This window comes from Tenrec ecaudatus, chromosome 3 (genome assembly GCF_050624435.1).
Source record: "Tenrec ecaudatus isolate mTenEca1 chromosome 3, mTenEca1.hap1, whole genome shotgun sequence".
NCBI classification, from domain to species: Eukaryota; Metazoa; Chordata; class Mammalia; order Afrosoricida; family Tenrecidae; genus Tenrec; species Tenrec ecaudatus.
In genome coordinates, this window is record NC_134532.1 from 218,372,631 (window position 1) to 218,399,304 (window position 26,674).

Below are 26,674 nucleotides of genomic sequence, written 5' to 3' on the forward strand. Positions count from 1 at the left end.
AGGAGCCTGTATTTATGTCCATATTTCATTCTGGGTGCAAACGTGGCAGCTGCAGTGAGTGAGCCCCCACCCTGCTGCAAGGCCCCTGGGTCCTGCAGGGCAGGAGTGGTTGAGTCAGATTCCAATGTGATTTGCTCACATTGCCCCCAAACTCAAATTTATTGCCATCAAGTCGAATCTGACTCAGCGACTCAGGTGCGTGCGACTCAAGCCACAGTAGTTCCCATCGCCTCCTCTGCATGCGGGACATTCCCTAAGGAAGACCACGGAGGAGCGGATGCATTTGAATTACGGTGCTGGTGAGGACCAGCAAAAGGGCAAGGGACTCCCCAAAGGCCGCACGGCTCCATGTTCTTTAGAAGTGAGGGGGAGGAAGCTTCCTCTCAGGCACTTGGGACACGTCAGGAGAGGCCAGTCCCTGGACAAGGACATCATGCGTGGTCAAGCGGAGGGGTGAGGCGCTGCATTCATACAGTGGTGGCAACAGTGGCTCCATCAACACAACCCCCAATGAGTGGTACTTCGTTGCGTTGTGGATCAGAAACAACTCACAGGCATGAAACAGCCCTGTGGATGTACTACTTCAGCCCTTTAAAAAGTACCTGCAGCAAAATTTTATTTGCATGTGGTATTGTTCTGACCTTAAACCTAGTTTTCACCTTTCTTTGGAATGGGGACACATTGGGATTCTCCTCCGGTTGGCTGGTCGAGTGGCTGTCTTCCAAAGTTCTTGGTATAGACTAGTAAGTGCTTCCAGTACCGCGTCCGTTTGGGGGAACATTTTGATCAGTGTTCCATTAGTTCCTTGCTTTCGCTAATGCTCTCAAGGCAGTTTGGACTTCTTCCTTCAGTGTTACTGCGTTTGATCCTATGCTACCTTATTGAAATGGCTGAATGTCAACCAATTATTTTGGGTACAGTGAGTCTGTGTATTCCTTTCAAGCTTCTTGCATGGTTCAGTATTTTGTCCCCAACTTCCATATTGCAACTGAAAGCTTGATTTCGCCCCACCTTCAGCGATTCCACCATGAAAAATGCTGAGCCTGTTCTTTGCTTTTGGTTTTTAAATCCTAGGGTTTTTGCCCATTTTATTATATTTTACTTGATTTTCTGTTCAGCTCTTTTACTTCATCATTTCTTCCATGTGCTTTTGCCAGTTCATACTCAAAGTGAGTTTCAGCGTCCTTTCTCAATTCCACTGTTTTTTCCTCTGTCCTGTCTTCTTAAGGACTTGCTTCCATCATGCACGATGTTCTCGACTTCCTCTTAGAAATCATGTGGTCTTCTGCCATTCGTGTTCAATGTATCCCATCTGTTATCGAGATGCTCTCTAAATCCATGTGGGACATACTCACGATTATAGTTTGGTTCTCGTGGACTTGTTCCGGCTTCTTCCGCTTTAACCTGAACTTGCATTGAGCTAGTTAAAGTCTGTCTGTCCTAGCCAGCCCCTGGCCTTGTTTTGGCTAATGTTCTGGAGCTTCTCCAGATATAGTTGGTTTGATTCTTATGTATTTCATTTGGTGAGGTTGAAGTATGTAGTCACCAGTTACGTTGTTGAAAAGGATATTTCAATGAAAAAGCCATTGGGGTTGCAAAATTTTATCAAGGAATTTCCAGCCCCACTTCTATCACCAAGGCCATATTTTTTGACTATCGATCCTTGCAAATGTCAGAGTTCAATAATTATCAATGCACCTCGATTGTAGGCTTGATAAATTTCAGCCTGACAAAGTTGTCAGGGTTCTTCAGTTTCTTGATTACTGGCTTTAGTGGTTGGTGCACACGTTCAAGCAATAGTTCTACTAACTGTGCTTCCTGCAGGCCTGCAGCTCTTACTCCATCCACAGGCAACACTGCACTTGGAGCTAGATCTCAGAATGTTCCTTTGGACCATGAATGGTGCCATTCTCTTCTTACTAGTCATTCTCAGCATAGTGAACCATACAAGTGTCCAACTCAAAATGGCAATGCCCTTCCCTTGTCGCTCACTATACCACGGATATAGAGCTTTATATATTCCATTTAATTTTTGATGACTTCTAATTTTTCTAGATTCGTACTCTGTACATGCCATGTTCTAATTATTGCTGGGTATTTATAGCTGCTTTGTTTTCGTTTTAAGCCGTGCCTCATCAACCGGGGAAGGCCTAAGAGCTTGGCTTCATCCACTTCATGAAGGTTGACTACTTTAAAGAGCCAGCTCTCGATCAGTCATGTTCAGGGTCTTTTAACCTGAGGGGCTTGTTTCCTGGCACCATGCCAGACAATGCTCCACTGCTCTTTTTAAGGTTTTCAGTGGCTCATTCCTCCCAAGTGGACAACCTGTTCCTCCTTCCTAGTCTGTTCCTGGCCTGGGAGCTCCACTGGAAAACCTGTTCCTGTTGAGCGACTCTGCTGGCTTTTGGAGCACCAGCACAGCGACCTGCACATCCCACGGAGTAACACACTGACAAGGGAGTGGTGGCGCGTCGGTGTAGCTGGCAGCGAGCATAGCATGTCTGCAGCTCAGGCCTTGTATCTTCCTTTCTATTCATATATTTCCCTTTCTTCTTTAATTACATTACCAGAATAGGGTTGTCTGGGAGAACTGTTTGTGATGCCGAGGAAGCTCTGCAATGTGGCCAGTGGCTACTGTGTTGGGTGGTTCAGGCCCAGAGAACACCCAGTGGAGGCACTAACGGAGGAGATTCTTGCCTTGCTCCTGACGTGAGTGAGGGACAGCTCGGACGTCCTTCCACGTAAGTTAGAGAACGTCTCTTTGCTCTCAGGGTGCCTTATTTACAATTGGCACCTCAAGATTGCGGTCGGCTTGCCGTTTTCCCCCTCTCTCTGCATTTCCAGGACGTCTTCATGCAGCAGGCGTGGCTCTGCTTTAGTGAACGAGTGTTACTGAATGCATTGCCCTGGCTCCAGTCCTCACTGGTGGTATAAATTGTGTCTAGTCACTTAGGTTTTTGATCTGTACAAGTCAACAAGTCATGCATTTTAGTCTAAAAAAGCTATCCTGTACACGTACATGCTCCTTTTCTCAAAAGTATGTTACATTCTGACCCCCAAAGCAAACCCTCAGCCAGCCTCCCACTCAGCCATCTGCCCATCTACCCATCTGTTCAAAAATCACCCAACAGAGCCAGCTGCAGTCCCTGGTAGGATTACTGCGGAGTCAGGGTGCGAGTAGGTGGCTGTAGCTGCTTACCTGTCTGGTGACATCGAGCAATAGTTGCTTGGGCAAAGTCCTTGATTTTCTTGTATTTCTGTGAAAAACTCTCTAGAAACTGAGCAGCTTCCTGAGCAGTGGATCCAAGGCAAGCAGCAAGTCGATCCTTCCCTGTACAGGTCAGAACAAGTCCAGGGCGGTGTCAATTCCCAGTGCACACTCAGAAGAGTCTCTGACACCAGAGGTGACCAGCCACGCACGTTAAGGAGCCGCCGACACCACCGCTGCCGCCGCTGCCACCACCACCACCTAACACCAAACTCACTGCCATTCCCCCGTGGGTTTCTGAGACTGTAACTGTTTATAGAAGTGGAAAGCCCCTCTTCCTCCCTCAGAGCTGCCCGTGTTTTTGAACTGCCAACCTCTTGGATGGCAGTCCAACATGTAACCACTCTTGGTTGGTGAAACAAGGTACCACAAATACCAATAGTATTTTCCTCCACTGCTTTGTCTCAGTAACTGGACTGGTCAGGGTGGTGGTGGGTTTTGGGCTTCAAGAACTGAGGTGTCAGTTGCTAGCCAACCTGGATGGAGGCTTGTTCCTCCATGCCGTCGTCGAGTTGATGCTGATGCACAGAGGCTCTGTCGGACAGGGTAGAACTGCCCCTGAGAGTTTCAGACTGTCACTGTATATGGGAGTAGAAAGCCCCGTCTTTCTCATATCATAGTTCAATAGGATTGACTGAGCGCCAGCGAGGTACTAGACGTGAAGCAGTTAACGAAGTGGGCATGGTGCCTGCTCTTGGTGGTCCGGTGGGAGAGCTGATTCCCGAACTGGGGGAAGATAGCAGCGAGCACAGCACAGCAGGGAAGAAGGTTCCGTTGCCGGGCGATGAGAGAGTGGTACTCGGCAGCGGCCCACTGGGAGTTCTTATCCGAGACAGACACCTTTGGTCTAGACCATGTTTGGTTCTAGAGGCTGCTCCCTGCAGAAAGGTCAGGATGCTCTCATGGCACAAACTGGCTGGGGGCAGGGGCTGGACTCACAGGTCTGAATCTGAGTCCCACAGATCACCCGTTGAAGGTGTTCCAGGACTTTGGGGATGTTTCCTGACCTGCAGCAGATCCTGTTTCCTCAGAGAAATGGTGACGGTTATTTCCCAGGGTTGTAGAGAGGACCCAGTGAGCCAGAGCAAGGAGAGTTCCAAGCACAGCACATGCTTGTCTCCCACTTGGAGCTTCCTATGCACCCCTCCCCCAAATCCCTGGTGTGCCGTCACTCTAGAAAAGACTGACCATCTCTGATAGAGACTGAGGAATCCATGAGGGCAGGTGCAGGAGCCTTGCTGGATGGTAGAGACCATGGGGAAAGCCCTGGGCTCTGAGCGGCAGCGCCTTTGGATGAGACTGCAGCGAGACTAGACTCCCAGAGAAGGGCTTCATGCTGGCAAAGAGAAAGACGCTCCGCAAGACGGACTGACTCAGTGGCTGCCACAGTGGGCTCAGACAGCACACTCGTGAGGGTGCTGCAGGGCATTCTGTTGTGCAGAGGGCCACGCTGGGTCAGGACTGACTCGATGGCACTCCAAAGCCACCCCAACAACCTGCTAGACAAGCAGCCTGAAGACCAGTATTCCTGGGGAGGCGTGACTCGGACCCATAGCAGGCCTTCTCCTCTTCCGTACCTACCGGGCTCACTCTGGGCTCACATTAGGGGGAACCCAAGGGGCCTTCAGACAACATGGTGCAGAAGTCATGGCCTAAGGGGTGGAGATGTGAAGTCTGAGAAGGTGGGATCCATCGACCTCACAATCCTTTCTTTAGTTTGGGCTCCTCTTGGCCCAGGCCACCTGCCACCTGCCGTGGTTCTAGATAGAAGGTGGTTCCAGGCTTGGGAGGGTGCGGGGCCATCATGGCTTGTTCCACTTGGTTGAGGACGGAAACCTGAGTTTTCCAGTTCCCGCTCGCCCAGAGCCCTTGGCCGGGCCTGCTCTGCCCAGGCCTGTCTGACTGCTCTGGACCACGGGTGGGAAACAACTTTCTTCAGAGCTTGTGAGCTTAATTAGGACCGTGTGCTGCCTTCATGAATACATTAGCGTGTGTTTGCTACATTTCACTGCGAGACTCCATCTCTGGCTCGTCCACTCAGTGACATTCCAATCACCAGCCCTCCGCTAAGGCCCTCGAATGGAAAATTCCATCGGCTTGCAGAGAGCAGTCAGTCACGTGGTGTCTGAGGTCCACCTCCAGCCCCTGGTTGTCCATCCAGAGGCCCCACTGGTGCTGAGAGGAGTGGGGAGCTCCAGGGGAGCCTTCCTGCCTGTGGGTCCGAGCGTGGCTGTCTCTAGTGGGACCCCTGTGACCCTCCTCCTGACCCAGGCCACTCTCCTTCTATGCAGATGGCTTCCTTCCTCAGCCCGTTGGCACTTCCCACTGGGGGCCCTTTCAAAGCGACCTCCCTCAGAGTTCCTAGCACCTGCTAGGCTGCTCTCGCACCCATCAGCACCTGTCTGCCTTCATCTCGTTCACCTGTGGTTCAAGCCGTGGGCCATTTTTTTGCAGGTGGACGCTGGTGATCCTGCTCCTATGGTCAGGGAACATTGGCTCCGATGTCCAGTCCACCTTCCTAGGTGCCGTCCATCCTCTACTGACTACAGGGGCTGGACGCAGGGCACTGCCTTCCCAGAGTCCCTTGCAGTCAGGCTCAGGCTATGGCTGAGGCCTGGCCCATTGTGTGCATGTGAATGTAACTTGGAGGCAGCAGTGGGAGGTGCAGGTGTTTTGGAAACTTCTGCCAGGGCACCCACAGGGAGGCTTTCCCACGACAGAGCTAGCAGAGGCCAGAGAGGGGTGGCCAGCCCAAGGGGAAGGATTAAAGTGGATGCTGAAAGCAACAGCGGCTCCTCCTGGCCATGGCAGAGGGCGAGACGGTGCTGCACCACGCACTCGGGGTCTTCTGCCTCTGCACATATACTTCCGGGTCGGTCTGCAGACACCCACAGAAGAACTTGTTGGTTTTGAACTGGGGTTTCCCACAGTCCATAAGCCCCAGTGAGGAATGGACATCCTGGTGCTGTGAAGCTGGCATGGGGTCAACACGGAATGTGTTCTTTTGTCTCCCACACGTGGCTAGCAGTTTCCCCCTTCTGGCTTCCCTCTCAGGGGCCTCACTGGTGCCTGGCATCCAGTGGGTCTTCAGGAACGATGGCTAGTCTGAACTGGAGCAGACTTGGTAACTCCTGCCTCCCTCTCCAGAGCCATCTGTGGTGTTGCTGCCCCAGGGCAGTCTTCCCGGGCTCCCCTAGCCCTTGGGGACAAGTCTGTAGATGCACGCACCACACAGTGGCAAGCTTTCAGGCTCTGGCAACTCTGGACAGCACATGCCACTCTTGGGGAGCAGAAACGGTGCCACCATTGTGTTCCAGGCCTGGCATGGAGCAGAATACAGGTGCCCACGCCACGGTCAGTCAATGCTTGTCAAGCAAATAGTGGCTGGACGTGGGGCAAAATTAGCAACCATTAGAGAGCAGTCAAGACTTAAGTGTGAGCTGCAGGGAGCGGTGGCCCAGTGGGCTCAGCCGTGGCTGGGAGAGGTGCTAGGTGGTGTGGAGGGACCTCGCTGAAGATGGAGCAGTGGGCCAATGAGTCAGCCTTCCAGCCCAGGTCCCGATGGCTCTGTTGCTCGGGCTTGCCTGTTCCTGGGTCTGAGGGGGCTATGAGTAGAGCCTGCCCCATGACTGGGGGGCTCAGTCTACCTTGTGCCCCCCCCCCTCTTTGAGGATCTTCTGACTTCTTTTCTGGTGCTGCTTCACCAGATACCCACAGAAGGCATATGGCACAGGTGGCTCCTGCCACACTTCCGCCATAGGGGTCCTGGCCCCCAGGGGAACGTTCATGTGAAAACATCGTTCCCCTCCTCGGAGCACAGCTGATCCAGAGCCTGGCTCCTGAATTTTCCAGGGGCCTGTAGCCAGGCGCCCCAAGCCGCAGGCCCTGTCCCTCTGGTGCTGAGCCTCGGTACCAGTGGATCTGCAGTAATTTCTGTTATTCTGGGCAGGGACTGGGAAGCAGAGAGGAGGCTCAGGGTGGGACCCTCTGTGTCACTGTTAGGCTAAAAGCAGCTAAATTACCCTTTTCACTAATGTCACGGCCGGCGGGTGACTCACTGCTTATTTACAGAGCCCAGCACTTGTCCTCTCCCAAAGAGAAGGATGCTCCTGAGGTACCACACCGATCCACAGGAGCAAGACACATTTCTCTGTGGGAGCCAGGGAGCAGTGGGGGCCAGGCACGGGGGGAACGTCCATCAGCCCCACTGGGTGCCGGGCACTAGAGAAGGCATGCAGGGGCCACTCAGTGATGTGGCAGACATTTACTCAAGTTCTCCCTCCTTGACTCAGTGTCGGATGACAAAGATGAGCATTGCCTGCTTGTCGAGTGAGCTCCCAAACCTGGTGAGACAAGCATCTGACCATCAGGTGAGCTCCGACAGCCCCAGGAAATGGACACTCTGATCACATCTACCAGCAAAGAAACTCAGGGACATGGAGGTGGGCCCTGTACCAAGCTGAGGGAGCTGGGACTTGAGCTGGGGCTGCTTGGCCCAGTGAGGGTGGCGACAGTCTGTCTGTGTAGCAGGATGCAGGGGATGGAGAGCTAACCTGACTTGGTAGGACGCTGCCTTCTCCCTAGGACAGAGGTCCCCGGAAGGATCTGGGGCACAGATGAGACATAGGCTAAATAACACTAAAGAACCCATTTCCTGCTACCCTACTGTCACCCATGGACTCAGACCCTTTGCAGCAACATCTCTTAGTGTGCTTTCCAAAGGTTGGACGGCATGAGCATGCTTCCAAAGTTGAGTGGCACATCAACTCCGTTCACTACTCTGTTTCGCCAGCATTCATGGTGTGCCAGGGAGCAGGCAAAACCGACCGGGATTCTGGTCTTCAGGGGCCAACGCTCAAGTTGGGAGAGTACACGTATATCTGAGAGTGTGGTGGGGCACTGAGGCAGCAGGGAGGATAGAGAGGTGTGGGGCAGGGTTGGGAAAGATAGCCTCCAAGGGGCTCCCATGCTGCCTGCCTCCTGTGGGACCCCTTGCCCGAGTGTGGGGGCTGCCTTCTGACAGAGAGACTGTGACAACGGTGATGGCTGCTGGGGTCCCAAGACTCTAGATTGTAGCAACTGTCTTGCTGGCATGTTTTTCTGCCTCGCTGGTTTGGAGAAGGGAGCTAACATGCTGACGACTGCCTACGCTGGAAGGCTCAGGAGGCAGAGAGCTGGGGGCAGCCTGTGGCTGATGCCAGTGTGTAGCTGAAGCCTGTTGACCAGAGTGGATCCCTCCCCAGTCGAGTCTCAGATGAGACCACAGCCCCAGCTGACATCAGGATGGCAGCCTTCCTTGCTGTGCCCAGACTTGGGACCTGCATAAACAGAGGGGATTCTGTGTGTGTATATGTGTGTGTGAAGTTGCTCAGCTTGTGGTGATTTCATACAGCGAGCAAGGCAGGCAGAGGAGGGAGTATGTGAGTGAAGAGCAGAGAGGTGAGTGTGGGAGGGAAGGGGACCAATGCCCAGGGTGGGCGCCACCCTGGCAGTCTGAGGTGGGCTCGGGTTCATCATAAACATTGCATTTTCAACTATGGCAAGAGGCCGTTGGGGAAGCACATGGGATGCAACTGTGCCCCCACTGGGAAATACAAGGCGACTCTTCGGACAATTCCCTGTGCCTGCCCAGCTGTTCTTTCACTAGGGGTGTGTTCAGTCGTGCAGCCTCTCCTTGAATAAATGAAGAATTTCTGAGGCAGACAGATGGAGTCTCTTCTCAGAGTCTTTTCAAGAGCTCCACTGCTCCTAGAAGACCAGTCAAAGGGAGCAGGTAGTTGGCACAGACCTGGCCAGACAGCGGAATGGAGGGTCCCTAACTAGGGGCTGACTGGTCACCATCCTGTCCTGACCCTCTCCCCCTGCACTCCTGGGTCAAAATCAGGCCTTGTGGCCATAGCATGTCCCAGAGGAGGAAAGAGCCTACAAGGCCCTGGTAGCCCATGAGGGGGAACCCAGGGTGAGGAGGAGATAGAGTGGAAGACCCCTTTCCTGGGGGTGTAGCTGAGAGGAGGAGGAACAGGAAGAGGAAGAGGGGAGGGAGGAGAGGGGGAAGGTAGGAGGAGGAGAGGAACAGTGGGGCTGTCATCAAGACAGGGAACAACCCTGCACTCCATTCTCATTCGAAGTGGTGGCTGTGAGGGCTGAGTGACTTGAGCAATGTCACAGGGCCCTCAAGGGGCTGTGTAAACATCACAAAGAGAGGGGCAACACAGACCCCTAAGCCCACTTTCTCCTGTGTGACAGACCACATGGGACCCTACTTCCTTGCCACAGCCTTACCTGCTCCGTAGACCACCGAGTATACCACCTTCTTGGTCTGCTCTCTGTCCACGTGGTTCACATGCTCCTCGGGAATGCCCTTCCTGTGTGGCAAGACAGTCAGAATGTCACCAGGCAGCCAGTGTGGATTCAGAGAGGTGGACATGAGAGGCCAACCCGTGGCTCCACTCCAATGCGCTCTCACTGGGGCTTCTCAGCTGTGTCACAGGGGCCTCGCACGAAGGCAGGGGAGAGGGAAGGTGGGGCTGTGTAGCATTGGCTTGATATGGACATCAGTACCTTCAAGGAAGAAGCAACAGAAGCCACAAGGTTTCTAATGGAAATGCCACATGTCAGAACCAGTGAATCATAGTTAAAGCAATGAGGATATTCCATAGCTCAAAAACATGGCAATAAGGAGCCCTGGTGGTGCAGCTGAGCCATTAACTGAGAAGTCTGTGATGCAAACCCACCAGTGGCTCCAAGGGAGAAAGAAGAGGCAGCCTGCTTCTCTGAAGACTGGCCACCCCAGGACCCCTGTGGACAGTTCTAGTCTGTCCTATAAGGTCATGATGAGTTGGAATGGATTCAACTGCACTGGGTTTGGTGCTTGAGCCTAAACTCCTTTATTAGTAAACATTGAGAAAATGAATGTAAATGAATTAAGGTTCAGCTCAGGAGGTAAAATCAAAGCCAGCCAAAAGAATGTATAAGAAAAGAAATAAAGCTAGAAGCAGAAACTACTGTGGTAGAGAAGAGAAAAAGAGCAGTTCGAATTAATACATAAAGTCACAGTTCTTATAAAAAATAAGACAAGCCATTAGCTAATTTAATTTTACACATGAGAAAGCACATGTACCCTGAATAAGAACTCATAAGGAAAAAATAGCTATTGATGTGGATGAAGTCATAAAAGACTAGGAAGCTAGTTTATACAAATTCAAATGAGTAAGTATGAAAACCTAGATGTAACCAACAATCTCTTAAGGAAACACAGTTTCAATAGAGATAGAAAGTTCAATAGCTTAACATTCACAGAAGAGACTGAGGAAATTGTTGAAGAAAATACTTAACATGACAATATATTCTTTCCTTGATCACACACAACTCAAAATAAGAAACAGTTCCAAACATCCATTAATTATTAGAACGTGTCACAAAGTATAAATCTAGAAACATTGTAACTTGAAGAAAAAAAAAAGAAATGCTTAAAGATTGATATCCTGGATGAGATGAAATAGACTGGTATTTGCCATCCTGAATCAGAAAATCATATGGTTTACTGTGCAGGGAGTAACAAAATCAAGAGCCACGTGCCAAATTCATTATCAACAAGAACACTGCAAGACTGGTTTTAAAGTACAGTGCTGCTTGTGATTAGACAACACCCGAACACCTACAGGGAGACGAGCCAACACAGCTGTCCTTCAAGCTTATGCGCAACCACTAGAGCCAGCAATGGACAAGTGAAGAATTCTACCCACGTGTTCACGCCGAGATTTATTAAACACACAATCAAGATGCGTTGGTGATTTTGGTGATTGGAATATGAAAGTTGGAAACAAAGAGGAAGGATCAGCAGTTGAAAACATGGGCGTGGTGAGAGAAATGAAGCCAAAGGGGGAATGGGGAGCTGATAGGATCGATGATTGTATCACTTCACTTGACGGGATTGAATGACAGAATTATATGTGAATGGAGGTATTAGATTGTGTAAGATATGTCAATAAAACATATAATTAAAAATGCTTCTTAGTAATTGCTCTCGGATACAATTCAATTGTTCAAAATATGCCTAAGAAGCATCTTGGCTGTGCTTCCTCCAAAGTAGATTTGGTTGTTCTGACAACCCACGGCAATGGTTTCTAATATTATTCAACAATCTCCTAACTCAACGGCCTCAGTTCTTCTCCTGTCCTCCTCATTCGTTGTCTAGCTTTCACATGCATCAGAGGTAACCAGGCAACATTCGTTCTTTTATACATGAGCGGGAACCAACTTGGCAGTGAGTTAAACCACACCATGCATATGTGTACATATACCGTATATACTCGTGTATAAGCCGAGTTTTTCAGCACATTTTTAATGCAGTTTTTGTGGTAAAATTAGGAGCCTTTGCTGATATTTTCATCGGCTTATACTCGAGTATGTATGGTAATGATGAAATAAATTCATTTCAAAGGTCAACTCAAGAAGACAAAGTGAAATATGATCATGAAATGCGCAAAAACACAGATAAAAATAAAAAAGTAAGAGCAGGCTCGGTGTATCTTAAATGGAAAGAACTCCAGAAGAAATTCAAGCCTTGAGTTGTAATAGGGCTCTATGGGTCGATCAAAGCGGCTGTCAAAAGAGCTAGTGAAACTCGCTCTGAATTACAGAGTGCTGATGCCAAGTGGAAGGAAAAGTGGAATGAATGCACAGCCACGGTACCAGAAAGAACTGGCCCATGCCTACCATATCCAGAGCGCCATGTGACCAAGAAGCGCCAGCACGACAGGAAGACATCAAGCTGCACTGACGGCGTTGGTGAAAGACCACGTTCCAGGAATTGGCAGACCACCACCCTACTTTTAATAGTGAATGTAATGCTGGAAGTCCTTACTCGCTATGTCAAGAAATTTAGAAGACAGCTACCTGGAACACCAACGGAAAGAAATCTAAATCTATCCCCATCCCCAAGAGAGGTAATCAAGTCAGATGCAGAAATTACCAGACAAAATCATGAAACTCACACCCTGGCAACATTTTGCTACAGAGGATGTAGACACACTGCCACCACACAGCAACAAGGTGCTGCCAGAAACGCAACCTGGACTCAGAGGGGACAGAGTACACTGCCCACGGCACGTGGGTCTTGGCAAAAGCCGTGAGTACCAGAAACGTGCTGACTTGCGCTTTATTGATACGAGGAGGCATTAGGCTGTGTGGAACTTAACAAGTATGGTCATAGGACGGAGAGTGAGAATTCCAGAATGTTTAATTGTGCTCAGGCTAATTTGGACATGGACAGAGCGGCCGTCCTTTGAACAGAATAAAGGATGTTGTGCAGTTTAACGTGGAAAAAGGTGCCCTCCTCCCCAAGCCGTGGTCTTTCTCCTCGCTTGGTGCGCACGTTAAAATTTGAAGATGAAAGAGGAAGGCAGGGCTGCGGTCACACTGTGGTGCAGGGCCGGGCGGCGCTTTGTTCTGTTGTGCACAGGGTCACTGCGGGTCGCAGCGGACTCGATGGCACTAAATAAAGCGAGGTTGTGATGGGCTGGAGCCAACCCGACAGGCGCTAACATCCAGAACCACAACGCCCTTCGGAGGGGCCACCACAGATGAGGAATAAAGTACACACTTATACAGAATGAAACCTCAGTTTTTGGTGGGGGAGGCACTAAAATAAATACACAAATAAACTTTAAGCAATAGGAATTTTTTTCTTAAACAATGAAGAAAAGCTAGCCTATTTTCTTTGTTCTTGAAAGTAAGGACATTTTCTGTTGCCCAGACATCAAAAAAGCATCCTTTTGGGAGATCCAATTCTCCCTTCCCAACTCTTGATATTGTTCTCGTGTCTCCGGCATTTCTCAGAAGAGAAGTTTGTTGCTAACAGAAATTAAACAAATTTGAGGGAAAGAGAGAGAGAGAGAGAGAATGAGTGGGAATTCTGGCAGCCAAAGGAAGTTGTGAAGCTGCACAGAAACAGTGATTTGGATGTTGGATGACGAGCAGTGTCCCACAGACACGGTCTTGGCAGACAGATAATAGAGCACACAGTCAAGTTGGGGACCATGGCAGCCAGTGATTTCAAAAGGCCAGACATATCTCATGTGAAGGCAGCCAAAGGTGGATTCCTGTTCAGTGGTGGGAAATGGAAAAATGGATTGGGATTTGTATTAAAAATGACACAACTGAAGTCCTATCTGCTCTCCGTTGTCCAGCCTACACGATGGGTCAGCTCCGGGCAGCAGAGATTCTAGGGACTGGGGTTGTAACTGTAGGTCTAGCAGTGCTGTGGTGGAGACCAAGCAGAGAAGAGAGGAAGAAAAGCTAAGTTCCTAGGAATACAGGGGACTGTTGGGACAAGAGGCTGGCAAGGAGCTACAGTCAGGGACAAGAGCGGATAATTTAGATGCCTCCTATGGGGACTAAGGTGCCCCTGGTCCAAGCTGTGGTCTTTTAAAAAAAATCACTTTATTGGGGGCTTGTACAACCCTTATCACAATCCATCCATCCATCCATTGTGTCAAGCACATTTGTATATTTATTGCCACCATCATTTTAAAAACATTTTCTTTCTACTTGAGCCCATGGTATCAGCTCCTCATTTGTTCCCCTCCCTGCCCATGGCTGTGGTCTTTTCCATGGCCTCATGCACATGTGAAAGGCGGCCAAAGGAAGAACAGAGATGCAGAAAGAACTGATGTATGTGAATTACAGTGTTGGTGAGGAGTGCTGAACCATGCACTTCCAGGAGAATGGGCAAATCCACTTTAGAAAAAATACAACCAGAAGGCTTCTTAGAAGCAAAAGATAGTTCCACTTTGGCTTGCTTACTTTGAATATGGCATCAGGAAAGATCTACCACTGGAAAGGGCATGGTGTTTGGTAGAGGGTCAGCAAAAATAAGTGAAAGTCCCAGTAAGATGGAGGGACGCGTGGCCACCACCATGGCCTCAAGCCTATCTGGGAGCATGAAGGCGTGACCGGACTGGGCTGGGTTTCATTCTGCTCAGGGTCACAGTTGACTTGATGGCAACCAAGACCCACAGCCACAATAACACCAAGACCCACAGCCACAATAACACCAAGACCCACAGGTGAAAAGGCGACCAACAGGGCTGCTGGGACAGGCATCAGGCTGCCCCCAGGACAGAGTTAGCAAAGGTTTGGAAGTTCCTAGAAAGACCCAGGAGCAGGAGAGAATCTACCAGCCCTTCAGAAACCTCTCTGGGCCACACCAGGGCCTGCCCTGGGAAGCGGTGAGTCCATCCAGTGAAGCCACATGACCCATGACGGTTGTGTCTGCAGCTGCGGAAGGAAGCAGGGCCTTGATGGGTAGATTATGGCCGTGGGTCATGGTTCAAGGCTGCCCAGTCCTGTCAGTTTCTGGGACCAGCCAAAGCAGGGCAAAGTGACAGTACGTAAGCCACAGTTACCATCCTACCACATTTCCTCCTCCTCCTCCTCTTCCTCCTCCGCACCCTTTCAAGAGCAGTGTGCCTGCTATGAGAAGTGTGTCCTGGGCCGGCCTGAGATGAGGGGCTCCAACTGAGGATGCACATAAGTATGAAACAAGAGGGCAGTGACAGTAACAGCTACTACAAACTGAGGCACACAATGGTGTGTCCAGCCCAGACCACTTCCAGGCCTCTAGTCTTGTGAATGTAACTGTGTCTAACGTCTCCACATGGGACTTGCAAGTTCCACAAATGCAAGGCTGAAGTCTTAATTCCACCCACCCTAAACCCACTCTATTGTTCCAGCCATGGTGTCAGTCCATCTCCTTGAGGGCCTTCCTCTTTGTCGCTGCCCCCCACTTGACCATGGCTGCAACAATGGCTCAGGCATAGGAACAGGGGTGAGGAAGGTGCAGGAGCAGGCAGTGCTTTGGTCTATTGTACATCAGGTTGCTGTGGGTCAGAACTGACTGGATGGCACCTAACAACAACAGTACCCCTTTCATCTCTTTTCCCACATCCAGTTCACCCCCAGATCTTGTCAATCCCACCCCTTGTATAGCTGGGATCTGGACTTTCCTGATATCTGTCTTGGATATAAGACCTGTCATTCCCTCCTGGATGAGTACACCCACCTATTGTGGCCTCTCTTGACCACAGCCCATTGTCTGCTCAGCGATCAGAGAGCAATTTAAATGCTGAACATCTTTTAACAGGCTTCAAGTTAAAGAGGAGAGATCAGTCACAGAGCCCACTAAAATAAGAAAAGGGGATCAAAGATATGCATTTACAAGAAGGAGGAGGAAAAGGAGGAGAAGGAGGAGGAGGAGGAGGAGGAGGAGGAGGAGGAGGAGGAGGGAGGAGAAGGAGGAGGGAGGAGAAGAAAGGAACGGGACACGGGATACAGGCAGGAAAGAGATTCCTGCACATTTATGAGAAGATGGAGACATGTTGGGAGCTGAAACTAATCAAGTTGCACCTGAAAGGGTATGACGGTTGAGAGATGAGCCCATTGGCCCAGTGCAACCAAGAGGAGACTTGAAATTGGTACCATCGGTGACAGTCCAAGGCAGGAGAGAGGAAGTGATGATGGGGAAGGGGTGTTGATGTAAGTTTATTTGCAGGTTAGTCGGGTCCTCTCTCTGACTTATGACCCACATCGCCTGCCAAACACACGCAATATGTATCTAGGCACGAATCTAGTCTTCTAGCCAAATGATGGAAGATATGGAGATAATTTAAACAAGTCAGAGGATTCCTGCCACAGAAATTGATGGCCCTACACCTGGCCATTAAAGGTCCCACCATGTCTTGTGCCCAATCCTTATGCCTGTCCATCTGTTTTGATCACTGTAAAGTCAGGTTGACAGGTCAGCAGTCTCCACTTACTGGTGCTCTGACCAACATTGCCGACCCTAGCCTCCCCAACTCCCATCTGCCTTGAGTGATTCACTGCCCTTCCTCTCCCACCCTGGTACCCATCACAGAATGTTTCTTTCTGTATGGAAACCTTTCCTTACCTTTTGATAGTGGGTCATACAATATGTATCGTTTGTGAGCGACTAATTTCACTCCACCTAATGTCCTCAGGCTCATTCATGTGAGGAGGGGTTTCATAGAAGCACCATCACTGCGTAATGTTCCGTTGTGTGTATGTACCGGAGTGTTTCCTCTCTTCCATCGATGGGCATTTGGGTTGCTCCCCTCTTTTTGTGACAGTGAACATGGCTAGGAGGAACATACTCACTCAAACGCTCATGCCACTGAGTTGCCTGGGAAACCTGCACCAGACTATCCAGCCCCCTTCTCCCGTGAAACAGGAAAATGGAGTTAAATCCTGGACTGTGGACCACCTGCTCCTTTCTGTTTTTGTAAACTGTCCCCTGGAAGACTCTCAGGTTCTAACATTGGTTGCTGTGTCCAGTAAAAATCTTAAAGATGCCTGGCTTGTACAACTCTTGATAAATTTTTTGATAGGTAAAATGTTGTTTTTGGTTTTTTTTTGCCATGGAATGATGCCGTAATTGGCATGCCTGCATTCCAAATCTATAAATGTTTAAAAGATTTGGTATTGAGATGTGAATGCAACATACCAGCATGAAGCAGGGAACCAATAGAGAGGTCTGTGGTGCCAGCCCCAATCCCAACTACATGGACAGCCTCCCTCCCCCCAGAAGTGACAGTCTGATCAGAGCACACAGGAGCAAACGAAGGGGAAAGGAGAAAAAGGGGGGCACATCCTAGCTCACCAATCTCCAAGGACAATATTCCTGTTCAGAGTAGCCAATGCACCAAGAGGACCCTAGGGCCGGCCCCACCACGAGAGGATTTCCCTCACTGACCCATAGTGCTATGGGGGACAACACTGGAGACACAGTGTGGGAATTGTGCCTGACCCACCACACCGAGGCATGCAACAGAACAGGGAGCAAGGAAAGCAGAGCAATGAAGTCCCCGGGGAATACCAAAAATAGGCTGTGGGGCCAGGGAGCAGCACCCCATCAGACTCAACTGTAAAACATTTGTAAAGGTCAACAAATGGACCTTGAACTATTTATAATATAAATTTTATAGGCTTTTCTTTTTTTATTGTTGGTATTTGTTGTTTTGTTTTCTCTTGTTGCTTTGTTTTACCTTTTCTTGGTTTTGTGCATATTATTGTCTCTGTATGTCTATCTAGATAAGATAGGCGGGATAAACAATCCAGAGGAGAACACAATGGGACTGATGGTTCCAAGGTACATGGGAGAGGGGGAGGTAGGGGGAAAGGCAGTAGGTGTTAACAACCCAGGGCCAAGGGAACACAAGTGATCTAAAATCAATGATGAGGAGGGTGTAGGAGGCCTGGTAGGGCTTGATCAAGGGTAATATAACTGAGAGGAATTACTGAAACCCAAATGAAGACTGAACATGATAGTGGTACAAGAGGAAAGTACAAAGAAAATAGAGGAAAGAACTAGGAGGCAAAGGGTATTTATAAAGGTCTAAATACAGGCATGTACATATGTAAATATATTTATATATGACAATGGGGAGAGAGACCTATGTACATATATTTATAGGTTTAGTATTAAGGTAGCAGATGGACATTGGGCCTCTACTCAAGTACTACCTCAATGCAAGAACACTTTGTTCTAATAGTCTGGCATTCCATGATGCTCACTTTCCTGACACGATTGCTGAAGACAGAGTAGGTACATAAGCAAATGTGAAGAAAGTTGATGGTGCTTGGCTATCAAAAGACATATCATCTGGGGTCTTAAAGGCTTGAAGATAAACAAGCGGCCACCTAGCTGAGAAGCAACAAAGCCCACATGGAAGAAGCACACCAGCCTGTGTGATCATGAGGTGTCAATAGGATCAAGTATCAGGCATCAAATACCCAGAACAAAAAAAATCATGAGGGTAAGTGTGGAGTGGAGACTCAAAGTCTATCTGTAGGCAATTGGACATTCCCTTACGGAAGGGTTGCGGGGAGATGATGAGCCAGTCAGGGTGCAGTATAGCACAGATGAAACATACAACTTTCCTCTAGTTTTTAACGCTTCCTTCCCCCCCCACTATCATGACCCCAATTCTACCTTACAAATCCGGCTAGACCAGAGCATGTACACGGGTACAGATAAGAGTTGGAAACACAGGGAATCCAGGACAGATAAACCCCTCAGGACCAATATTGAGAGGAGCCATACCAGGAGGGTAAGGGGAGAGTTGAGGGAGAAAGGGAGAGCCAATCACAATGATCTATATATAACCCCCTCCCAGTGGGATGGACAACAGAAAAGTGAGTGAAGGGAGACATCGGTCAGTGTAAGTACATGAAAAAATAATAACTTATAAATTATCAAGGGTTTATGTGGGAGGGAGGGTAAAAACTGAGGAGCTGATACTAAGGGCTCAAGTAGAAAGAAAATGTTTTGAGAATGATGATGGCAACAAATGTACAAATGTGCTTGACACAATGGATGGATGTCTGGATTGTGTTGAGTTATACAAACCCCCATAAAATGATAAAAAAAGATTTGGTATTGCATAAGAAGAGCATCGCTGAAAATTTCTTCCTCTAAAATATATATCACCAGTTATGGAAAACAAACAAACAAAACAACCTCATGACTCTGACAGAGGATTTTTAAACAAATAATTTGAGAGCCTCATTTACAAAAATGGACATCTTTCTCATACATGTGTGTTTGAAATCTCTGTCTACTTTCTCAATTTCACTTTTTTCTATCCATCTATTCAGTTTTACATCAATACCACAATGTTTTAGTAATTGGGGCCTTATAGTATATTATATTTATAGTATGTTTTAATATTTGGTATGACTTGGTCTACTTTATTGCTCCATTTAACTTTTCCCCCATGGTTGCTATGCATTATTGTTGTACCACAAATTACTGAATAGTTGTGTTTCATTACGAAAAAATTCTAAATGGTATTTTGGGCATATTTACTTGGGTATTTCTGAATTTGTATATTAATTTAAGGAGAACTTACATCGTTATAAAATCGGGATATGTCATCTTTTCTGTCCCTTCCACTAGATGGTAGTGGGGATACTTTTTAAAACTTAAAAAATATTTTTTATACTGATCTTGAACGTTTTTAAGCTTTTCACGAATATATTATTGCATTGCATCTTTTCTCCTATTACATTTTTCTGATTGTTGTTTATTGGTAGGCACTGTTGACTCAATTCCAACCCTCTGTACAACAGAATAAAATACTGCTAGGTTTGGCACCATTCTCGTTACGTTTGAGCCCACTGCTGCGGCCACCGTGTCCATCCATCTCATTGAGCACGCTCCCCTTTTGTGCTGACCCTCTATTCTCTGCTTGATCAAGCGCCGGTCTCGCCTGATAACATGTCCAAAATCTGTGAGACAAACTCTTTTAGCCTTTCTCCAGTACCATAATTTCTTGATCATATACTGTCTCTTGAAATAAGTGAACAGCGATCAAAACTTTTTTTAAAGATCATTTTATTGGGGGCTCTTATTACAATCCATACATCAATTGTATCAAGCACATTTGTACATATGTTGCCATAATTTTCTAAACATTTACTTTCTACTTGAGCCCTTATCGGCTCCTCTTTTTCCTCCCCCCTCCCCTCTCCCCCATGACCCCTTGTTAAATTATTATTTTCATATTTTAACACCAACTACTGTCCCCCTTCCCCCACAGATTCTGTTGTTTGCCTCCCTGGGTGTGTGTGTGCTGTTATGTGTTGTTCATTGTGATTGGTTCTCCCTTCCTCCCCTCCTCACCCCACTGTCTCCCTCCCCTCCCCATTCCTATTCCTGAGGGGTTTATCTGACCTGGATTCTGTGTGTTGTCAGCTCTGTCTGTACCTGTGCACATGTTCCGGTCTAGCTTGAAGTGAAAGGCAGGACAGGGGTCATGATAGGGGGGTGAGGAAGCCTCAAGGAACCAGAAGAATATTGTGTGTTTCATTGGTGTTATACTGCACCCTTGTTGACTCATCCCTTCCTTGTGACCCTTCTGTGAGGGGATGTCCCATTGTCTACAGATGGGTTTGGGGTCTCTGCTCCGACCCCCACCATTCTCAACAATATGCTTTTTTTGTTTTGGGTCTTCTGATGCCTGTTATCTGATCTTGTTGACACCTCATGATTGGACAGGCTGGTGTGCTTCTTCCATGTGGACTTGTTGCTTCTCTGCTAGATGGCTACTTTTTAACTACAAGCCTTTAAGACCCAGACACTATATCTTTGATAACCAAGCACCATGAGCTTTCTTCACACATTTGCTTGTGCACCCATTTTGTCTTCAGCAGGCTTACAGGGAGAGTGAGTATCATAGAATTCCAAGTTGTTAGAACAAAGTCTTCTTGCATTGAGGGAGGGCTTGGGCAGAGGCCCAAAGACCATCCACTACCTCAATGTATTGCCATATAAATATATGTACATAGGCCAATAGCTCTATTTTAATGAATTAATATATGTATACACCTATGTTTACACCTCTATTCATATCTTTGCTTTCTAGATCTTTCCTGTTTCCTTTTACCTTCCTTCCGACCCACCATCACGGTCACTTCTTAGTAATTCCTCTCAGCTATATTGCTGTTGCTCCAACACCCCTAGCATTTCTACCTCCCTTGTTGTTAATTTTAATTCCCTGGTTGTTCTTCTGTCTATGGCATTGTTTGCTCACCGTTCCCTTCCTCCCCCTCCTCCTCCCCCCAAGTTCCTCTGGAACCATCAGTCTTGTTGCTTTCTCCGTGGGCTTGCTTCCCATGCCCATCTCTAATTTTCTGGTCTAACAACAGGAGCTCTGTGAGTCTACTGGACGCCATCTTGACTCCTCCTCCAATCAATTCTTCCTATACATTGACTCTGTGTATTCCTTAAGTCGTCTTTGGATGCTTCCTGCATCGTTCAACACTGTACCCACATAATCTTTCTATATTTCAACTCAACACTTGAACTTTTTCTTCATTTTTTTTCCAGCTTGAAAAATGCTGAGTATGTTCTTCCCTTTAGGTTTTCTAACTCAGTGCCTTTGCACATGTCATGATCATGTGTAAATCTGCCTTCTCAAGTGATTCTTTGAAATATTTTGCTCAGTCTCTTTAATTATTTCTTCCAGTCACTTTAGCTTCTCTATATTCAAAAGTACAAGTTTCAGAGTCATCTGATAATGATTTTGGTCACTTCTTTCTTCCCTGTCTTTTTAATGACATTGTGGTTTTTTTCATGTGTGATGTTTTTGATGCCATCTCACCATTTGTTTGGTCTTCAATCATCAGTGTTCAATGTGTCAAATGTATTCTTAAGATAGTCTCTAAATTAAGGGAGGGTATTTATTTAAGTCTTGGCCCCATCTTTTAACTATTCTGCACGGCAAGATGGAAGGTACACATAATGCATTCAGCTACACGCACAATGAAGGGCAGGGGTGGTCTCCAGGAAGGGAGCCAGCACATCGCAGAGCTGGGAGGCGAACTGGCTGCTTCTCCGAGGAGTTATTCTTTTCACTTGGGAGAGCAACTGATGGGCGAGCTAGGCTTCCTGAGGACCAGGCTTCCTGAGGACCAGGCTTCCTGAGGACCAGGCTTCCTGAGGACCAGGTGGGTGTTTCCTCAGAGCTCACAGTGAGCCTGCCACTGGCCGCGTCTACTCACAGTCAGGCCGGATGTTCTTCAAATAATTCAACCAAAATATCGATCACCACAGATTAAAGGAAGTAGCAGATACGAGAATCAGGACTTTAAAAGAAATTCACGAACATGTAAAACAGTGCTTTTCATTAAAAGAGGTCCTTGGTAAAAATAAATAAATAGATAAATAAATAAATTAAGGGAGGATATACTCAAAGTTGTACTTTGATTCTTGCGAACTTGCTTTAATTTCTTTCAGCTTCAACCTGAACTTGCATACAGTAATTGATAGTCATTTGGTCCACAGTTAACCTCTGGTCTTATTTTGACTGATGATACTGAGCTTCTCCATTGTCTCTTTCTACAGAAGTAGTCGATGCACCTTCTATATATTCACATGGTTAGGTCCATGTATAAAGTTGCTATTTGTGTTATTTGAAAAATGTTTTTGCAATGAGTATCACTGATCATGCAAAATTATATCATAGGCTCTCTAGCTTCATTTCCATAAATAAGACCATGCTTTCCAGCTACAGATCTTTCACTTTTGTATCTAACTTTCATATTTAAAATATCTGTAATTATGATCAACACATCTTGATAGAATATTTGTTGTTTCAAACTGAAGAAGATGTTGTTGTTAGGTGCCAACGAGGGTTCCAACCCCTTGTACCCCTATGCCCAATAGAACAAAATCTGCCAGCTCCTTGTGCCATCCTCACAATTATCCTGGAGGCTGTTGCTGCAGCCACTGTGTCAATCCAGCTTACTGATGGCCTTCTTCTCTTTCGCTACCCTTCTACTTCACCTTCTCCAGGGCCTGGTCTCTCTGGACAGGTAGAAGGCTTTACATCATTACTTTAGTGGTTGCTATGTAGATTTGAATAATAGCAGAATTAACTGGTCTGCATTGTAGCCACAGAGGCATTATCCCATCACAGAAAGCGTGTGCTTCACGATAGATCTTGAAATGTTCTTTTTGATAAAGAATGTGACGCCATTTCTATTTAATTTGCTATTCCAGGTATAGTAAACCATACGATTTGTCCAATTAAAAATGACCCAATCTATTTTAGCTCACTAATGCCTAGGACATCAATCTTTATGTGTTCCATTTTATTTTTGATGACTTCTAATTTTCCCAGAGGCATACTTCATGTATTCCACATTCTGATTATGAATGGATGTTTGCAGCTACTGTATATATTCAAATATAAGCCAAAATTTTCAGCACATTTTAAATACAGTTTTTGTGGTAAAATTAGGTACCTCAGCTGATATTCGGATTGGCTTATCCTGGAGTATATTTGGGATCTTATTTCATTTTGCTGCATGCATCATCAATAAATGAAGATCCTGAAAGCTTTTCTTCATCCATGTCATTAAGGTCCACTCTGTTCTCTAATTGAATTTTGAGTGCCCTGGTGGTGTGGTGGCAATGCGTTGGGCTGTGATCTTCATGGTTGGCAGTTTGAAACCACTAGCAGCTCCTCAGGATGAAGACAGGGCTTTCTACTCCTGCAAACAGTTATAGTCTTGGAAACCCACAGGAGGATACTAGGAGTCAGTATTTAATCTGAGGGGCTCATCTCCTGGCACTGTATCAAACAGTGTCCTGTTTTTCAGACAGCTTCCAGTGGCTACTTTTCCAGAAGCCGTATGCCTGTTCTAGCTTTCGAGTTTATACTTAGGGAAGCAATTTCTGTATATTAATTTGTACATAGTGCTTCTTCCTGAGCCCTAGGACAGTTGTAATATCTTTAAAAATCAATTCTCTGTGCTTTACACAACTGATGTATGTATGGATTGCGATAAGAGTTATATGAGCCCCTAATCAAATGATTTAAAAAACAACAAAAAACAAAACAATCATTTCTCTTAGTTTATGTCCTAATGCCATTTCCAAAAAAATGTTCAACTCCCTCCCAGCTTTAAAATCAACTTTGTGTACTTTATTTTTCCCCTCCCAGCTTTATGCTTATTCTTTTTTTCCTGATCATGTCTCTTTTATTTTTTTTATCACTTATTATTTTATGACATCTGCCAGAGCAGTCACAAACCCTGGGAGAGTGGCTCTTGAAAACTACAGGAGTGCTTCCAGGTCTCACGACTGACCTGCCTGCTGTTTGTTGGCTTGTGGAGTGAAGTATCATCAGTTGCTGAAGGGTTTGAAGGCCACCTGAGCAGATGGAATCTTAGAGAGAGGATGGTGGTCACAGTAGGGGATGGATTATGAGAAGAGAGCTCTCACAGGCAGTTGCCGGCAGGGACTAGGTGAGGTGCATTGCTCCTTCGAGATCTGTGGAAGTTAGAAGTGCTGTCCATGGGGTACCCGGGGAATACCTTCAGTTAGAACCACAATGCTGTCCTGGAGCTGAGGACATCAGGGTGATGATGGCAACAAGTTGGGGCTCGCATGATGGTAGGTGTGATCTCATCCCGGGGCAGGCACTTGGGTAAACACCTTGCACACATGTCTCACTCCATCCTTGGCACCCGCCAGGACAAGCTTTGTCCTAGCGTCTTCTCATGCCCATCCTCTGCCTCGAGAGCAAGCCTCCCACTGCCCTGGTTGTCTTTTTCCTTCTTCTTAGAGCTCAGCTCAACCTCACTGCTTCCAGGCAGCCTTTCCTGCCCCTGGACTAGGATGGAACAGTGAAATGCCCTCCCAGGACCTGTCTTTGACCTTGACCATCTGAAAGTGTACACATAAAAGACCAGCTGCATTGCTTCATGGCCACCTTCCCAGCTGTCAGTGGGCAGTGCAATCCAGATTTCCACTGCTGGTCCAACAGCTCTTGCTTAGTGGTTTGCATATGACTGATGTCCAATTCTTATTTGCTGAGTGGAATGACAATCCTGGGGCATATGTCCCCCTATTCCCATGATCTGAATGAGTTATTCCAGGTCACACAACCATCAACTGTATAGCTGCAACTGGAGCCCAGCAGTACCCCGTGGAGGGGATGAGGCCACTCTGGGGCACACACACAATGGGAAGCCCTGCATTAGATGGCTCCAAGCTCTGAGGGCCCCTCAGGGAGGACTGTGGACCTCTCTCTGCCTGTAGGTCCATCTGCCCACTGAATGGATGCATTCTAGTGTGTTCTCACAAGCTTTTAAGACTCCAGACACTATTTTTATCTGATAGCTGGACACCTTCTAATTTCTTCACCACACTTTGCCATAGTGCCCATATCTTCTGTGTTCCCTTCCTGAGGGTATAGAGCAGGGTCAGAATGTAAGAACGAATTGTTCTTAAATTGAAGCTAGGATTTAGTGAGAGCCCAACCCCATTCCTAGATCTATGTTTGTTTGTTTTTTTAATCTGCTTTTGGCTCCCTTTAGAGACTTCCTTGTTAATTTATGGTCTTATCCATCGTCTCCCTGGAACATAAAGATCTTCTATTAATACTGTCATTGACTAGCCCGTTACTATTTTTTTAGAAAACTTGTTGAGAGGGATATTGGGCCAATGGGCTAACTCCATATCACAATACCTGAATCACTCACTCACACAGAATAACTCCTTTTGTGGCTAGGGGGGAGAACACATTGAGCTCAGTTGTTTTCTGGGCCTGAAAAACTGGAGAGGCAGGTCTAAAGTATCCTTGTAGTGCTGAGATCCAGGTCCCACATCTGAAGTCACAGAATTGGCCTCCTCATCTGTGGCTCTCTGGATCACACAAGGGGAGTTCTAGGCAGGGGACTCTCTCAGCACCATCTTCCCAGAGTCTTCTCCAGACTGTAACTCTTCCCAGGAGTAGAAAGCTTCACCTTTCTCCAGATGGAGGGCAGTGAAAATCCTGACTCCATTTACAGCCCCCACATGGATTAGGCCTCCAGTAACTTCGCTCTGACCACAGTTGAGGGATGTGAATCGCCCTGCTCTCAGACACAAAGCATCGTGAACTCAATTGTGGCAGATGGAGTTTGGCTAAAATGTAAAGTCTTATCATTTGATCACCCTTTTAACCCATTTTAAAAGTTCGGTTTTTAATGTTTTCTGCTTTATTTTCAATTGAGATGATCTGTTTTGTCTGTTGATATTCCCCCCCCCCCAATTTCTTGTTTGGTTTTATATGGTTTTCTGTCTACGCAATTCGGGATGAGTAAGTCTATAGAGGGACTGGATTAATCATAACCTCGGGGCATGGCAGGGGCAGTTCGGGTGGAAATGGAGTGCTAACAACAATGGGTATGAGAAGAAAATGTTCTGAAATTAATTGTGATGATTGCACAACTCATCTTGATACAATGGAAGATTTAAATTGTATGCTATGTGAAGTATATGCTGATGGGATTATTTTAAAAATAAATGAGAAATGCTAAACCAATGAAAGGCATATGGTAAGTAATCAACAGGGCTGGGTGACTTTTATTGCAGGAGGGCTGGGAAGCAGAGAGCAAAGTGAGGGAATCTGCTAGGGCATTAAAGAGAGCACATTCTGCTCGACACAATGGATGCATGGAGGGATTGTGATAAGAGTTGTACGAGCCCCAATAAAATGATGATGATGAGAGAGAGAGAGAGTGAGAGAGAGAGAGAGAGAGAGAGAGAGCACAGTAACAGGCAGACAGAATACAAGTATACACTCTATGATTCCTCTTTCTAAATATCTACTGTGGTTCAGAGTCTCCAGGCCAACTCCTGCTCATCCCCATGGCAACTTCATGTGACACAGCAGAACTGCCCACTATGGTTTTTGTTGCCTGTAGTCTTCACAGGAGCCGACTGCCAGGTCTTTCTCCTGCAGAGCTGCTGCAGGGTTTGAACTGCTAAACTTTCAGGTAGCAGCTGAGTGCTTAACCGTTTGGCCACACAAACCCACTGACATGGTAGAGTCT

The 26,674-nt window shown here is 47.2% G+C and overlaps 1 protein-coding gene across 1 annotated transcript in view; it reads right to left on the reverse strand.

The window, feature by feature from the left end:
* The window catches only part of POLN (DNA polymerase nu), a 170,886-nt gene that overhangs the window by 12,180 nt on the left and 132,032 nt on the right, over positions 1-26,674 (reverse strand). Inside the window, exons 19-20 of the mRNA XM_075543610.1 lie at positions 9,551-9,633; positions 3,200-3,331 (exon numbers count right to left, since the gene is read on the reverse strand). Of these exons, the coding sequence (XP_075399725.1) occupies positions 3,200-3,331; positions 9,551-9,633 (215 nt within the window). The remainder of the gene's footprint in view (positions 1-3,199; positions 3,332-9,550; positions 9,634-26,674) is intronic.